This window comes from Sceloporus undulatus, chromosome 2 (assembly GCF_019175285.1).
Source record: "Sceloporus undulatus isolate JIND9_A2432 ecotype Alabama chromosome 2, SceUnd_v1.1, whole genome shotgun sequence".
Classification (NCBI taxonomy): Eukaryota; Metazoa; Chordata; class Lepidosauria; order Squamata; family Phrynosomatidae; genus Sceloporus; species Sceloporus undulatus.
In genome coordinates this window covers 107,336,817-107,351,363 of record NC_056523.1, presented here as the reverse complement: position 1 = coordinate 107,351,363, position 14,547 = coordinate 107,336,817, and the positions used below count along the sequence as shown (strand labels likewise).

The window sequence follows — 14,547 nt, the reverse complement described above, 5'->3', positions numbered from 1 at the left end:
GGAAGCTTTGTGCCAAATAGAAACGTCTTCGGCTGCAACCACACTGCAGAAATAAATCCAGTTTGACACCCTTTTAATTGCCCTGGCTCAGTGCTAGGGAATCCTGGGAATTCTAGTTTTCGGAGACATTTAACCTTCTCTCTCAGCAAACTCTGGTGTGACAACAAACTACAATTCCCAGGATTTCATAGCACTGGGCCATGGCAGTAAAAACGGTATGAAACTGGATTGTCTCTGGAGTCTGGAGTGAAGATGCAGCCTGAGTTGGGTCCAAGACACACTGCAGAAATAAATCAGTTTGAGACTGCTTTAACTGCCCTGGCTCAGTGCTAGGGAACCCTGGGAAGTGTAGTTTTGTGAGAAAGAGCTCTGGTGCCACAATGAACTACAATCCCCATGCATCTGAGGAAAACTAGGCTTAAGAGGGAGTCGGGGGCTGAGAGAGAGAGAGAGTTTCCTGAGGGCGGGGGCAGCGACCACTCTCCAGTCCTCTCTCTGATTGGCTGAAAACTGTGAGTGTGTGACACTCCCAAGGGTTGGTTGCTCTCTCTGGAGCCAGCCTCGCTCTCAGAGTCAGGGCTGGAGCTGAAATGGGCAAAAGTCACCAAAAACACACTGAAATAGAGCCAGGCACCAAAATCACACACAAAGCTCTGAAAAGTCCCCATTTTTGTGTGAAAGTCACCACATTGGCAAGTCTCTGGCCTCCTTGCAATGCCGCCGCCCCCCCAATTTTGCGCCCCAGGCGGCTGCCTAGGTGGCCTATATGATAGAGCCAGCCCTGCCTGTATTTGCACATACAGAATACACAGTACAAGGACCATAGTACATACTTGTGATGCTGGAGAAAGAGGTGAGGCTGGACAGAGACACAAGAAATGTGAGTCTGGAGAGAGACTGAGCATCTGTGAAATGGCAGGAATCCCAGTGTGAATTCATGCCTCCCTCTGTTTCACAAATCCTCACATCTCACTCATTCACTACTTGTGTTGTATATGAGACAAAAGCAGGAGAGACTGAGGGTCTGAGAGATGAATGCACAGGAGCACCATGGCCCCAGCCTTGGAAGGGGGACCAGCTGGCTGCCAGGGGAAAAACTTTATTGAGATTTTTGGATCTCTGGATTATGGGTGCTCAGCCCGCATGTTCATATATCATAAGGGATCACTCAGGCCACTATGAACATTTAAAAAGTTGACAGTCTCTAACCCATACTTTCAGCAACTGAGTGTTCTCAGCTATTGATCTCCAGTGTTTGCATACACAAAAGCCTTTTAAATCCACAGTAACATGATACACAGAGTATACTAGACACCTATAAAATTTCCTCCATGAGTCCCTCAATCTAGAAAAAGTAGTGGGGGAAATAAGAACAGCTAGCAATCCTGCTGAGACAGCCTCAGAGAGTATTTATGACTGATGCCAATACAAAATGCTTGCGTGCACAGGAATATAATTTGTAGTCTCCAGGAAAATTTCAGGGTGGCATTGTCCCATCATGTTTTTCAATTACTTTAATGCCTACACAAACACACACAAAAAAAAAATCCCCAAACAATAGCATTATTAATTTTGAAATCAGGCCAGTAGCCATTCTTGCCAAATACGAAGGTAATTGTTGCCCATGCACTTACTCAGCATTTATCACAGGGTCCAGCACCATGGCATGCCGTAATGGAAATTATGACATTCAGAGGACATCACCACAAATCTTCTAAGTACACAATCAACCTAATCATCAAAGGATTTGAGCCAGCAGCTGCACGCCAGGGAGAAAGAACTTGCAGAGGCACTGAGGATTCATTCTCAAATGAGGGAAATTTGGTCCAAGGTACATTGAGTAGCGAGTGGCTGTAATGATTATTACAAAACAGGAACAGGATAATTTGAGAAATTGGTTGGGGGGAATACACTCCTGGAACAAATTGCTGCAATTTTGAAAGGAACAATGTTTTTCAGGTTCTCTAATGTGTGATTCTCTTCATTTCACCAGCCTTGCTGTCCTTATTCATCCCATACATCTCTCAGCAAAGCAAGACACTACCAAAGTAGTATCTCATAGTTGCTTTACGGTTCACTTGCTGATATGAGCAGCACAGGCAGTAAAGTCCTGCAGTGATGTCCAGTATAGGCACCTTTTTAGTAATGAAATATCTGGTTACAACTTTAAAGCCCCAAATTTTGAAAAAAGATCCATCCTAAATACATAAGTGAAAATCCCACTACCATATTCAGTGCAGAAAAGGCCTACTCTTTAGCCCTGGAATAGCAGCTCCACTCCAGCTCCAGTTCTCTTTCTGAACTCAGATAGTAAGTAAGGCCCCTTCCTTAGAGTCTTCCCACCCATTGCACCAAACCAAGAATTCATAGGTGTTAAACTGACTCATATTTCAACAAGTGATTCAATAGGATTACTTTAACTGAGACTAGCCAACATGATTCCAGCTAGTAAAATAGCCCTACAAATATAAACACGTGCATTTTATTTTGGAAATATGAGAGAGGGAGTTACTGCCTGCTGCCACAGGCTGCGCTGTAGGATATGTCCTTGGCATTCACCACTTATGACATGCAAGGCAAACATAGTTGTACAAGCACAGACCATTTGATACATGTGAAGCAAACCACAATTCCTTATTGGAAAAGTATCACCACAGTTAAGACCACAATGAAATTAGAGCCATAGAAATGTAGAACTGGCAGGAACCTCAATTACAATCTAGGTCCATTCCCCACTAATGTAGGAAATGTACTACATCAGCACCCCTGAACGGAGACCAGTGCCAACCCAACATTTGCCAATCATGAGGTGAGTCTGTGAAAATGTGATAACTGCACAAGGAGAATTGGGAATAACAGATGTGCAAAATTTTCATAACTCTTTTTCTCAGGCACCTGTTACCCATAGTACTCAAGGGTCAAGAAAAATCATGGACAGTAGCTGAGCTGAAACAGAAGCCTCTGTGGATCCTTATCTTTTGAGCCAATGTCATTTAAAGAGCTTATAAAGATTGGAAATCCAATTCTCAGGGCTATTTTAGACATACTGTATGGGGGAAATGGTATAAAATCTTGGTTACACTGATTATTTTTTATTATTATTTATACCTGCTATAGCATATCTTATGTTTTACCAAGTGACAAACTATTTTACTTTGTTGGTAGGGAAGTGACTATAGAGATTCATTGGCGGGATACAGACCGCCAAATAGTACGTATACAATACATACTAGGGTTAGGAAGGGGCGGTGCTTCCGCACCCCCCTAACCCTAGTACGTATTGAATACGTACAAGATGGCGGCGCCCTGTTCATATGGGCGCCGCCATCTTTACGTATCGGACGCTGAGCGTCCGTACGTGTCGCAGCCTTTATGACGTAGCGAGTGCGCCCCTGGCGCCTTGCTATGTCACAAACGCGACTCAAAAAGAAGCTCCATTTTGGAGCTTCTTTTTCGGTCCGCGCGGGAGCCGCGCCGTCTGAAGGCTCCGGCTCCCCCATGGACCTACCGGCGGTGGCGGCAGACTGCCGCAAAGCGGCGGTCTGTACCCCGCCATTGATTTTTATAAATAGACATGCATACCTTCCAACTGTCCCTGTGTGGTAGGGACAATCCTGATTGAACTTCTGTCATCCCATATTTTCAGCTGCTTTAAAAATGTTCCAGTTTCTTCTCCTCCTCCCACTTTCCATTTTTTTTCTTCAGATCACTTCATGTGCTACAAAATGGGTTCAAAGTATGAAGTAGTTTGTACTCCCTTAATTCAGCAGGGAGAGAAGAGAAAAGAGGAGGGATAGTAATTCTGCCCTTCCCGGCAGGTTCAGCCAAAAGCAAATGGCTGCAGCCTCGCCTAGATTATCTGCTTTTCCTCATTAATAATTTTGCCATCTTGATCACAGTCTGATATTGCTTGACTACATAGGTCCTGGTTTTCATCCATGAAATGTTGAAAGACATGCAGCTTTCAGGTCAACCAACCAAGAATAAACTGCCTGCTGTCCCAGGAGTACAGGTTTAGGAGCACCAAATTATTGTTTTATTTTTAATAAGGTGGTAGTGCAACAATAGAAGCCTCACCACTTTTGGAAATGGATTATTAATTACAACAGCAAGGCAAAAGCCTCATTATCACAATATATTAGGTGAAGTTGTCAGCCCCATCATATTCTATACAAGATTGCAGGAATATTTTGGAAAATGATCTTAGCCATCCAAGCCCAGAAAGAATTTGGGTTTCCCTTTGGCAGAAAACATCATCAAATCAATTTAGACAGTACTTAATGCTGATAAAATTATGCCATATTACAAATAGTTATTAAGCCTTATATTAAAGAAGTATTAGCTATTATGGTTCTTATTTAGCAATCTGGTAAGTGTACCCAAATTGCAAATAAATTTTGGTGGGAAATTCAAACTGAAATAGCTAACATTATGGATTGATCTGTCAATCTAAATCTGGAACTACTGCTGTTAAATACTTTTGTGGAACCTAATCAAGGTATTATGTGTAGAGGCATAATTACTTTTTTATTATTATTGATTGCAAGTCTTGATAATGCTGAATGGTGGGAAAATGAGGCTAATTTTTTGACAGAAGGATGGCATAGAAGATAACGCAGACCACTGCCAGAAAAATTAACTGATCAAGTGAGACTTGGAAACATGTCAAAAAGAAGGGATACTTTTAGACTAATATGGCAACTTTTATTAAAACTTCAGTCAGGACAGCATGGAAACAAACTCACTGGCACAAGAACTGTGGAAAAATCCATTTGGATAGAGACGAACCTCATTGTTATGATCCATACAAGATAAATACATTTATTTGCTTCAAATATACAGTCTGTGAATGTGTGCACACACAATTACCTTTTAGAAAAATGAAATAATATCACTTCTAGTAGCTTCTACAGAGAAAGGCCCACAGGATCAAGCTTGCTTGGACCAATTTTCTTTAAAGAGAAATATCCTATTCCCCCACATCCCTCCTCAGACTGTTATAGTTTTGTGCCTTAAAGTATTTTCCAACTGATGACATTGTATAGCTTGATTTCAATAGATAGTATGTTTTGATTTCAGTAAGGTCTTTGACAAGGTTCCCCATTACATTCTTGCAAAAACAACCTTGTAAAATGTGTGGTAGACAATGCAACTGTTCAATGGATTTGTAATTGGTTGACTGGCCGAACCCAAAGGGTGCTCAACAATGGCTCCTTTTCATCCTGGAGAGAAGTGACCAGTGGGGTCCCACAGGGCTCTGTCTTGGGCCCAGTTCTATTCAGTATACCTCCAGACTAATCCGAAGCAAAGTGATCTGTTCAGACCCTATGTTACTGTGGAAATCTGCAGTTCTTTATGTTTGTTGTTCTGTGCCTTCAAGTTGTTTCTGACTTATGGTGACCGTAACACACAGCATTTTTTTTTTTATGTCACACATCCCAGACAATCTTTTAAGCATGGTAGGGCCAGGTTAACCAAGGCATACCAGGGATCTCCATGCAGAGATAGAAAAGAATCCTGCCTGAAAGCATGGGGAACCTCTGTTAGACAGAATTGACGATACTGTGCCATATAGATAGTCTGGCTTAGTATTTAAGGTACAAACTGTTGCTGGGGTAGATAAATTGTAATGAAATTCAGCACAGATTAGATTCATGAGGACATACCTGCATGAGGCTAGTAAATGACATTTGAAAAACAAACTTTTGGCCTAAACATAGGCCAGTTATCCAGTACAGGAGCAAACTCTGGGAAAGAACAAAGAATAATAATAGATCTGGAAGGGACCACAAGGGGACATCTAGTCCCGAGGTTGGCAAAGTGTCATATGCGAACTGCATGTAGTTCCCATCAGGGATGTAGCCAAGATTTTGGGAAGGGGGGGTCCAGACTAAGTGCCACCATTATAATGGGGTTTGTGCACGGCAGCGCAGCAGCGCACACCACTCACTGTATCTAAGGGAAGGGGGAGTCCGGTCCCTACGGACCTCCCCCCTTGGCTATGTCCCTGCCCCATGGCCATTTTTGTGCCCCCCTCCCCGAGGTGGAAAATAAATATTTTTTGCACAAAAATTCAAAAAATTGTTTTGCTCCATAATGCCCTTTAGGGGATGTGGAGGCCATTCCCATCATGTTTTGCAGCCAAGAGGCCTTTCTGGAAATCTCAAATATGGTGGAAATGCCCCCATAGTCCCCCCTTAAGATTTTGGGGGACAATTTTGTGGAAGAGCTGATGTGGTCCCCTAGCCTTCCATAGTGACAGCCAGCATGATGTAGTGGTATGAACGGTGGACTATGACTCTGGAGACCATGGTTCAGTTCCCCACTCAGCCACCCACTGGGTGACCTTGGGCAAGTCACGTGCTCTCGGCTTAGGGGAAGGCAATGGCAAACCTCCTCTGAACAACTCTTGCCAAGAAAAGCCCATGCCAGGTTCACCTTAGAGTCGCCATAAGTCAGAAACGATTTGAAGGCACACACAACAACATTAAAGACTTCCACTTTTTTCCACTCCAATTCAATCCAGCCTTCTTCCATGCAGGAATATACAACTAAAGCACTCCTGAGAGATGGCCATCCAACTTCTGTTTAAAGATCACTCCCCCAAAAGGAGAGTGCACCACCTTCCAAGGAAGCCTGTTGTACTCTTGAGCACCAATAAGAGTCAAGAAATACTTCCTAAGCTATGGAGCCCAGCCCATGGAAGAATGTTTGGTGCTGCTTTACGGGATGCTGTGCCAACTCAGATACAGCTCATTGCTCTGACCTTTCAGTCACAGCACACTTCAAGAATGGCTATGAAAGCTGTGCTCAAGACTCTCAGTGAGTCCCATGTGAGCTCTCCCTGAAGTTTTGCTCCCTTTAAATTAGACTGAGACAAAAACTGCAGCGTCAGCTGTGCCTTTGTTGTGCATAGTGGCTTGCTCTTCGCTGCTGGCACAAAGAGGGGTCCAGCAGAGCCAGACCTTGTACTGAAAAAGAGCATCACTCAATAGAGAGACGTTAAAAGCCTTTTTTCAAAGGTACAGGAACTACTGCTTGGCACAAGCAGGGGGCGGGAGGGGGGAGAGCGAAAAAGTTCCACAAACAGTGCATGACCTGCACATTAAATGTACAGCCGATCATTGATGTTCTGCAGATATATCATTTCCAAGGGATTTCTGGAGGCCCCCAAAACACACGCAGTTGTGTAGCGTTAGAGGCAATAGAGGAAACATGCAAAGTGAAGGAAGCCAATAGGCAGGGAAATGCTGGAGAAGTGGATAGCATGTAGAGGAATGTGCTAAGAGAAACTGCTGGCATATATTTTAAAAAGTTACTCTACATGGGGCCTGAATAAAGGAGGACTCTCACTGTTGGGATACTACAGCTCATCATGACCAGTGATGTCAACAATGCACGCCTACAAGCTTCGGGGGGTAAAACTTTAACCTCGGAACTGAAGAAGATTTAACACACCACACACCAGCAATGCTCCACCGGTTGCATATCTATCCTTCCTGATAGGATGAGGGAATTTCTGCTGAACCTTGGTGCTTACCACCATAAAAATGAAAGCAAACAGGGTGAAGCTATGGTAGTCTATATTGCACCAGATTGATGTGAAATTCTGAAGTAAGAAAGGGAGTTTAACCTCTGCTAGGGACCACACTTCTTCCCTCACTCTCTCATTTCAGCACTGTAGGATTCCCCCAGACATTTCCAATGCACACAGAATTTCTGGGAATTCCTATGAAGACAGGGGAAAGATGCTGACAAGTAAAATGGGAGACAGGGGCCAAAATACATGGTTAGATGGAGGGCAATTTTACCCCTGCAGTATTTCCCCTTCAACCAAAATAGGAATTAATGGAACAGATCATTCCTAAGGGGGCAAGAACAGGCACAATTTTCCTGAGTTGTCAGACTGGCTCAAAAAGAAATACACACACACACACACATATACACTTCTCTGCAAGAGTTTTCTCATCTCCAACCATTATATTTTATATATTTAAAGTGCTTCACGAAGTGGCTTAGTGTAATGGGTCTGAATGCTGAATGGACTTGGTTGTGACTTTGCTGGTAGCTATTTATTTATCTGAAACATTTCCGCCCCATCTTTCAGTGAAATATAGGCGATCCAAGAGAATGTAGGAAACATAATTAAAATATATACAGCAAAGAAAGCAAATAACAGACAGAAATCTATCGCAAGCCCAGGAAACAAAACTATAGTGCAGAACTATGGTCACTGAATGGCATCAAAAGCCTAGAATGATCTCAAAGCTTTTTAATGGCACCTACGTTAAGCAGGGTCAACCATGGTTAGTAGTTGGATGGGAGACCAAATATGAATACTAGGTACTGTAGGCTGTATTTCAGAAAAAGGAACTGGCAAAACCACCCTTGGGCATTAATTGCCTTAAAAAACCCTATTATTATTATTATTATTATTATTATTATTATTTGTATCCCGCCTCTCCCTTTTGAGGATCGAAGCAGGTAACAGCAAAATCGAATACAATACAAAAGCAATAGCAAAAACATTCCCTTATTCCCCCATCCCCCCTACTCTCCCTCCTACAAATATAAAATTATACAATAAAAATCATATAAATAAAAACATGATCAATTAAATTCATGGGATTGCCATAAGTCAACAGTCAACAGGAAGGCACATAAGCACACATTGGTTGCTGGTTGTTGTGTGCCTTCAAGTCATTTCCAACTTATGACGTTCCTAAGGTGAACCTAGCTAGCATGAGGTTATCTTGACAGGATTTGTTTAGAGAAGGCTTGCCATTGCCTTCCCCTGAAGCAGAGAGGGTGTGACTTGCCCAAGGTCACCCACACGCATAACAACAAAGCAGGCCACCTGGCAAATACACCTCTGGAATATATTCTGAAATTTGAGTACCAGGGGGAAAAACACAAAAGGGTTTCTCTTTGCTATTTACCCCACATCTGCAGGGCCAACCAAAAATAGTCTATTGTCTGAAGTGAAACAACAAATAGCACTGCATCCTCAAGGTCATTGTGCACAGTATCCAAGGAGCTTAGCGCACAGCAAAATATAGTGACTTACCGCACCCGATTTGAAGCCAAATTAGGGCTGCCCCCTGGTTTTATCGCATGGCTTTTGCCCCCACAACCACCATCCAGGTACAGCCCAGCTCCAATACTGGTCCCTGAACTCGTTTCGGCAGCCATTTTTCAAAGTCAGGAGCTTTCCAAATTTGAAAAATGGCTGCTGAAGCGAGTTCAGGGACCAGTATTGGAGTCGACTTGTACTCGGATGGTGGTTGTGGGGCAAAAGCCATGTGATAACTGCAGCTACCTCATTTTTCCTTAAGAAGCATTGAGACATTTTGCAGTCAGTTCTGTTCTAATTGCACAACTATCTATAGCAATCTTTCTGCTCTTACTGTTAGAAACGTAGGACACTACCTTACACTGACTCAAACATCTAGCTCATTATTTTCAATTCTCCAGGATTTCAGGGAGGAGCTTTTACTTGCTCTTCCTGGAGATTCCTGGTATTTCCTGATTATTTCTATCGAAGTAATAACCAGGACCAACCCTGCCTGGGTTCTGAAATCAGATGAGATTGGGTATTTTCGAGGTGGTATAATGGTATGACTCTCTCTCTCGCTCTCTCTCTCTCTCTCACACACACACACACGTAAAAATAGTAAACTAGATTAAGAAATCCTTGATAATAATTTTTCATAATACTTAAGAGTCAATCCACTTAAATCTATGACAACTGAAACAATGCCAGGGAAGGAAACTAGAAAGGTGAGATTACACCATGGACTCTGTTCCTGTGAACACAGACTTCCAGGACTACCAAGCATTTGAACGAGAAGCAACACTGCTAGAGGTAATGCCAGAAGGATTCCATGGAGAGGAGAGAAACAGACCTATACAAAGCTGCTCCCAGCATCTTACTCAATAAGCCTTTTCATCACACAGTACATTATGTTTCACACATCTCCAGCTGTGAGTTTGTTCTACCTGAGAGGAAAGCTGTGTTTTTAAAAACTAAATTCTACGTGGCTTCAAAAGCAGAGCCTGAGGTCGCAGATAATTGATTAATTGAATGGCCACCCCATTAAAAGTTCTCTTGCAAGAAGTAAGGGGAGAACTAGTATCCTCCAAGGGCAACATCATTTGCTGCCAATAGCAGTGTTGCCTGCTTGTGGTCCTGCTTCTCCACAGGCTTAGTCACAGCCCAAAGCTTCAAAGACAGACATCCCAAAAGCATCAGACTGCAAATCACATTACCACCCACAACATCAGCCCAGATATTCAGTTAGCTCCCAAATGAAGAATTAACAAAAACAAAGGAAGCTGAAATGATATCCTGAATAAATAAGATGAAATCAAGACCAATGTTTGGCCTTCAACTGGGTGTCAGATCTTCAATGAGAACTGCATCAGGGGTTTTCATAAATGTATCTTCTTTCTAGTGACTCACTGAGGGATGTGAATCATGCCACTCTCCAAATGTTGCAAGACTGCAACTCTCATTTGCTCTGCTGCCTAGGGCTGCTGGGACCTGCATTCAAGTAATATTGGGACAGCTACATGATTCCCACCCCTAGTGGGACTTGAAAAGAAGACTTCAACACAATCATGTCCTTACCATCATCATTCTCATTAAAGGCTGGTGACTTGCTGGAGGTGTTAGCGCCCATTTTGGATTTGGCTGGAAGCTCTGCACTTACATCATCCTTTGTTAACCAGCTTTGGGCAAAGTTATTATCTCACTCACACTTCAAAGATGTGTGGCCGCTAGTCCCACTGGACCCTGGAGAATAAAAGAAAGATAGTTCAGCACAGTGGCAGCCAATAGATATGAAAAGCTCACAAATATATAACATCTTGATAACTGTTAATATAATACAAACAGGAGGAAGAAAAAAGCCACTTAAGGACACAGACTGTTTCTACACTGCAGAATTAATACAGTTTGCAGTTAGGGCTGCTGGGACCTGCAGTCCAGTAAACATCAGGAGGGCTACGTGATTCCCACCCCAGTGGGACTTGAAAAGGAGACTTCAAACACAATCATGTCCTTACCATCATCATTCTCATTAAATGCTGCTGTAACTGCTATGGCTCAGTGCTATGGAATTTTGGGATTTGCAGTTTTTTGAGATATTTAGCCTTCTGTGTCAGCATACCCGACACCCCTCACCCTATATGGGGTTTCCATATTTTCATATCTGGAGTCAAGCATTTTCTTAAAAGGTCACTATGACCTCTGGAACACCAGAAAACTTCCTCATGGGAAGGACATGTAGATCTGAAGACATGTGAAGCACTCAGGGGAAACCAAGATAAAAGCTAAATGGGTCACTCCATCCTCCCTCCAAGCTTTCTTCATATCCTCTTGCACTGGAGGAAAAGGCAAAGGTGAGTAAGACCATACTTCCTATTTACCCACTGCCGTGTTCCCAACCAACATCCCTACCCCTCCATTTTCAGGTTGTCCTAAATCCAATCAATGTTTTTGTTACTCCAGAGTTAAAGACATAAGTCATTCCAGAATCCCATTGTTAATTTCCTGGGAAGACCATTAGGTCTTTGTCACATTGCAGAATAGCACTAGCACTTTGGGGGGCTAGGAAATCAGATAAAAATATCATCCCCAGCAAAAGCTTTGTGTGTGCACAGAGGCCCTTCCACTCACTGTGTCACCCTCAGACACTGTCTGAGTCGCACCCTGCTTTCTGTGGTTTCCTCTTCAGTACAGGTAAATATTACCCCCTCCACAACCTTAAGTCTCAGCAATCCAAATTCAATATCTCTTTTTCTGTTTGGTCTTTATGGTGTTGCTGTTTGAATTACCATTGTGTGTTTGATTGCACTCTTGCATATTTCAAAATAAAAAAGTTCTTATAATAACCAAACCTAGAGTCCCTCACAGTTAGTACTGGCATATATGCAGGTGAAAACGATCCTTAAATTACCCATCCTCTCACAAGCCTCCTTGAGTTAAGCAATTCTCTCAGCATTTAAGGAGACACTGGCCCCCAGTCCCCCACCCAACTTTTTTGGGTAACAAGCCACAGAAACATTGCTAACATGTATTTCTCTTACTCCTGCAAGTAAACATTTTTTTGTTCTTCCAGACTACACTCAGCAAAGTGAACTCTGTCTCCTCATATGTTTCAACCCATGTGGCTGTCTTCTTGCTGTCTGTTTTAAAACAACCACATAATGGATTCTTCTTGGCATAACTCCCAAATGTTTATGAAAATCTGCACCCTGCTTGGTACCAAACATAAGGAACAGAGAATGTCCCACCGCTACTATTACTACCAGCACCACCACTGTTTAATCTCACTTCTGCTGGTTTCAACTAGACATCAGCTAGGTGGAAATTAAATATTTTATCTGAAAAAAAGTATTCAAAGAAAGTAATAAGAAGAAGTTTCTGGAGGGAAAAAACCAACAAATCCATGCATATGGAGACACAGATTTTATACAAAACTGCCCCCCTTTAATCATCCAAACAACCAATAACTATTTTATGAGATGTTTATGCACAAGCAATGTATAATCAAGCTAGATATTTTTCCCTACAATAGTATGATTCATTGCATCTTCTGCAGTCTGCTGGGTGAAGGATTGTCTGTTACTGCACTTGGAAGCAATAACAGAACTTCAAGCACCTAGGTGTAAACATAATTAATATGGTCTCGACCTTGCATATGCGAATGCAAATGATGAAGTGCTTGCTTAAAAGAAGAACGGGAAGGTTTTTTCTTGCCAACATGGCAATACTGGCTGGAAGCCGTTCAGAGCTGTTGCCCAAAAAACTGGTTTCTCCGAGTTCTGGGATTCTAAGATTCATCAACACATTATTGTAAAAAAAACCAAAAAACTGAGATCCCAAAAGTCTCTTGCATGAGGAGATATTACTGGGCTAGATGGATAAATATTCTGACCCAGTAAAAGACAGATTAGTGTCCTCCTGTACACTCTGCAAACTTGTTTCTTCTTTCTCAGATTGTGAAATGCTATAATTTGAATGTCTGTATGATGTGAAAAGTCTGGCTGTTATCAGAGCCTGAAGGCTACTTTTTAAAAGCAATTAGTTACGGTTACCAAAGCTTGATGCAACAAAATCCACAAAACAGTAATACCTTTTATTGGGACTCCTAAAGAACACACGCATGCACACAAAATACACCATATAAGCTTTCAAAACTCCACTGGCTTCTTCATCAGGCAAAGGTGTTAAAAATCATACAGAAGAAGGAAAATGATGATGTTCAGATCCATAGGCCTACATTATTTAGTGAATCTAGGATCCCATAACTCTTGTAAAAGAGTGCGTTTACAATCCAAAAGGAGTGACATTATCCCACATTCAGTTGACTGTAATTGGTGCAGCTATATGTTTCTTATTGAGGGGGAAAAGAAAATAACTACAAGTTACCAGTACAATATGCAACTAGTTACTTCCAAGCTTTGGGTCATACAATCATTAGCCTCTTCTAGCTCAGATTCTCACATGAGAGCCTGAATGTACTCTCTGCCTGGCAGCCATAACCTGCTCTATTGGGGAAACAGAAGAGTAAAGGTGTTGATACAAAATAAATACACATGGAATGTGATGTAGTGGCTATTAACAATGATCTCCTATAAACAATTCCCAGTTGTAACATTCAATTAAAATGTGAATATAGAGACTTTTAAAAAGGTAGCAGGAAGAACAAAATTTGAACTTGCAAACTGTCCATAATTGTCTAGCAAGGTGTAATGAAATTCATATTTAACTAAACACCACCAACATTGGTGACAGCCATGTTGGAGCAAACCACGTATGAAAACTCTTAAAATAAATGCTTTCATAGCCCCCTTGGTTAGCGGTTTTAACCATCCAATATGAACAGTGGTGTACAGTAATAAGATTCAACAAAAAAGATACCACTGTGGTCGTGCTGTTACTTTCCTTCAAGTTGACTCTGATTTACGGTGGGCCAATAATATTAATGATGATGATGATGATGATGATGATGATGATTATAATAATAATAATAATAAATGATTTATTTATAGCACACCCAATCATGAGGAATCTGGGTGGGTTACAACAGTAAAAATACAATAAAATTCAAAATTAATCCCTTCCCAACCCCCATCCCAATGAAAAAACTGCAATATAGGATAGTCATAATTTAAAAACACTAAAATACAATAGGATAAAAATAAGGTTTTCTTAGTAAGATTTAATCAGAGGAGGTTTGCCATTGTCTTCCTTATAGGCTGGGTGACCCAGTGGGTTTCAATGGGTGAAGGGGGCTCTAAGAATATTAGTCCAACACTCAACCACTGCAACACTGCTGCTCATTCACATAGTACACACAAAAGTCCAATTCCATTTTTTCCAAATGCAAATTTTAATTCAAAATTTAAACTTTAAAGGCCCTTTAATGCAGATTGCAAATATAACATTACAAATATAATGCAAATATATTTGCAAATATAACATTACAAAAGCTCCCCCTCCATGTTTAAGATATCTAGTGTGAGTAGGGTTGCCATATC

General features: G+C 41.7%; 1 protein-coding gene across 1 annotated transcript in view; it reads right to left on the bottom strand.

Moving 5' to 3' along the window:
• The window catches only part of STK32A (serine/threonine kinase 32A), a 106,164-nt gene that overhangs the window by 84,314 nt on the left and 7,303 nt on the right, over nt 1-14,547 (bottom strand). Inside the window, exon 3 of the mRNA XM_042447224.1 lies at nt 10,631-10,795. Coding sequence (XP_042303158.1) covers nt 10,631-10,682 — 52 coding nt within the window. The 5' untranslated portion in view covers nt 10,683-10,795. The remainder of the gene's footprint in view (nt 1-10,630; nt 10,796-14,547) is intronic.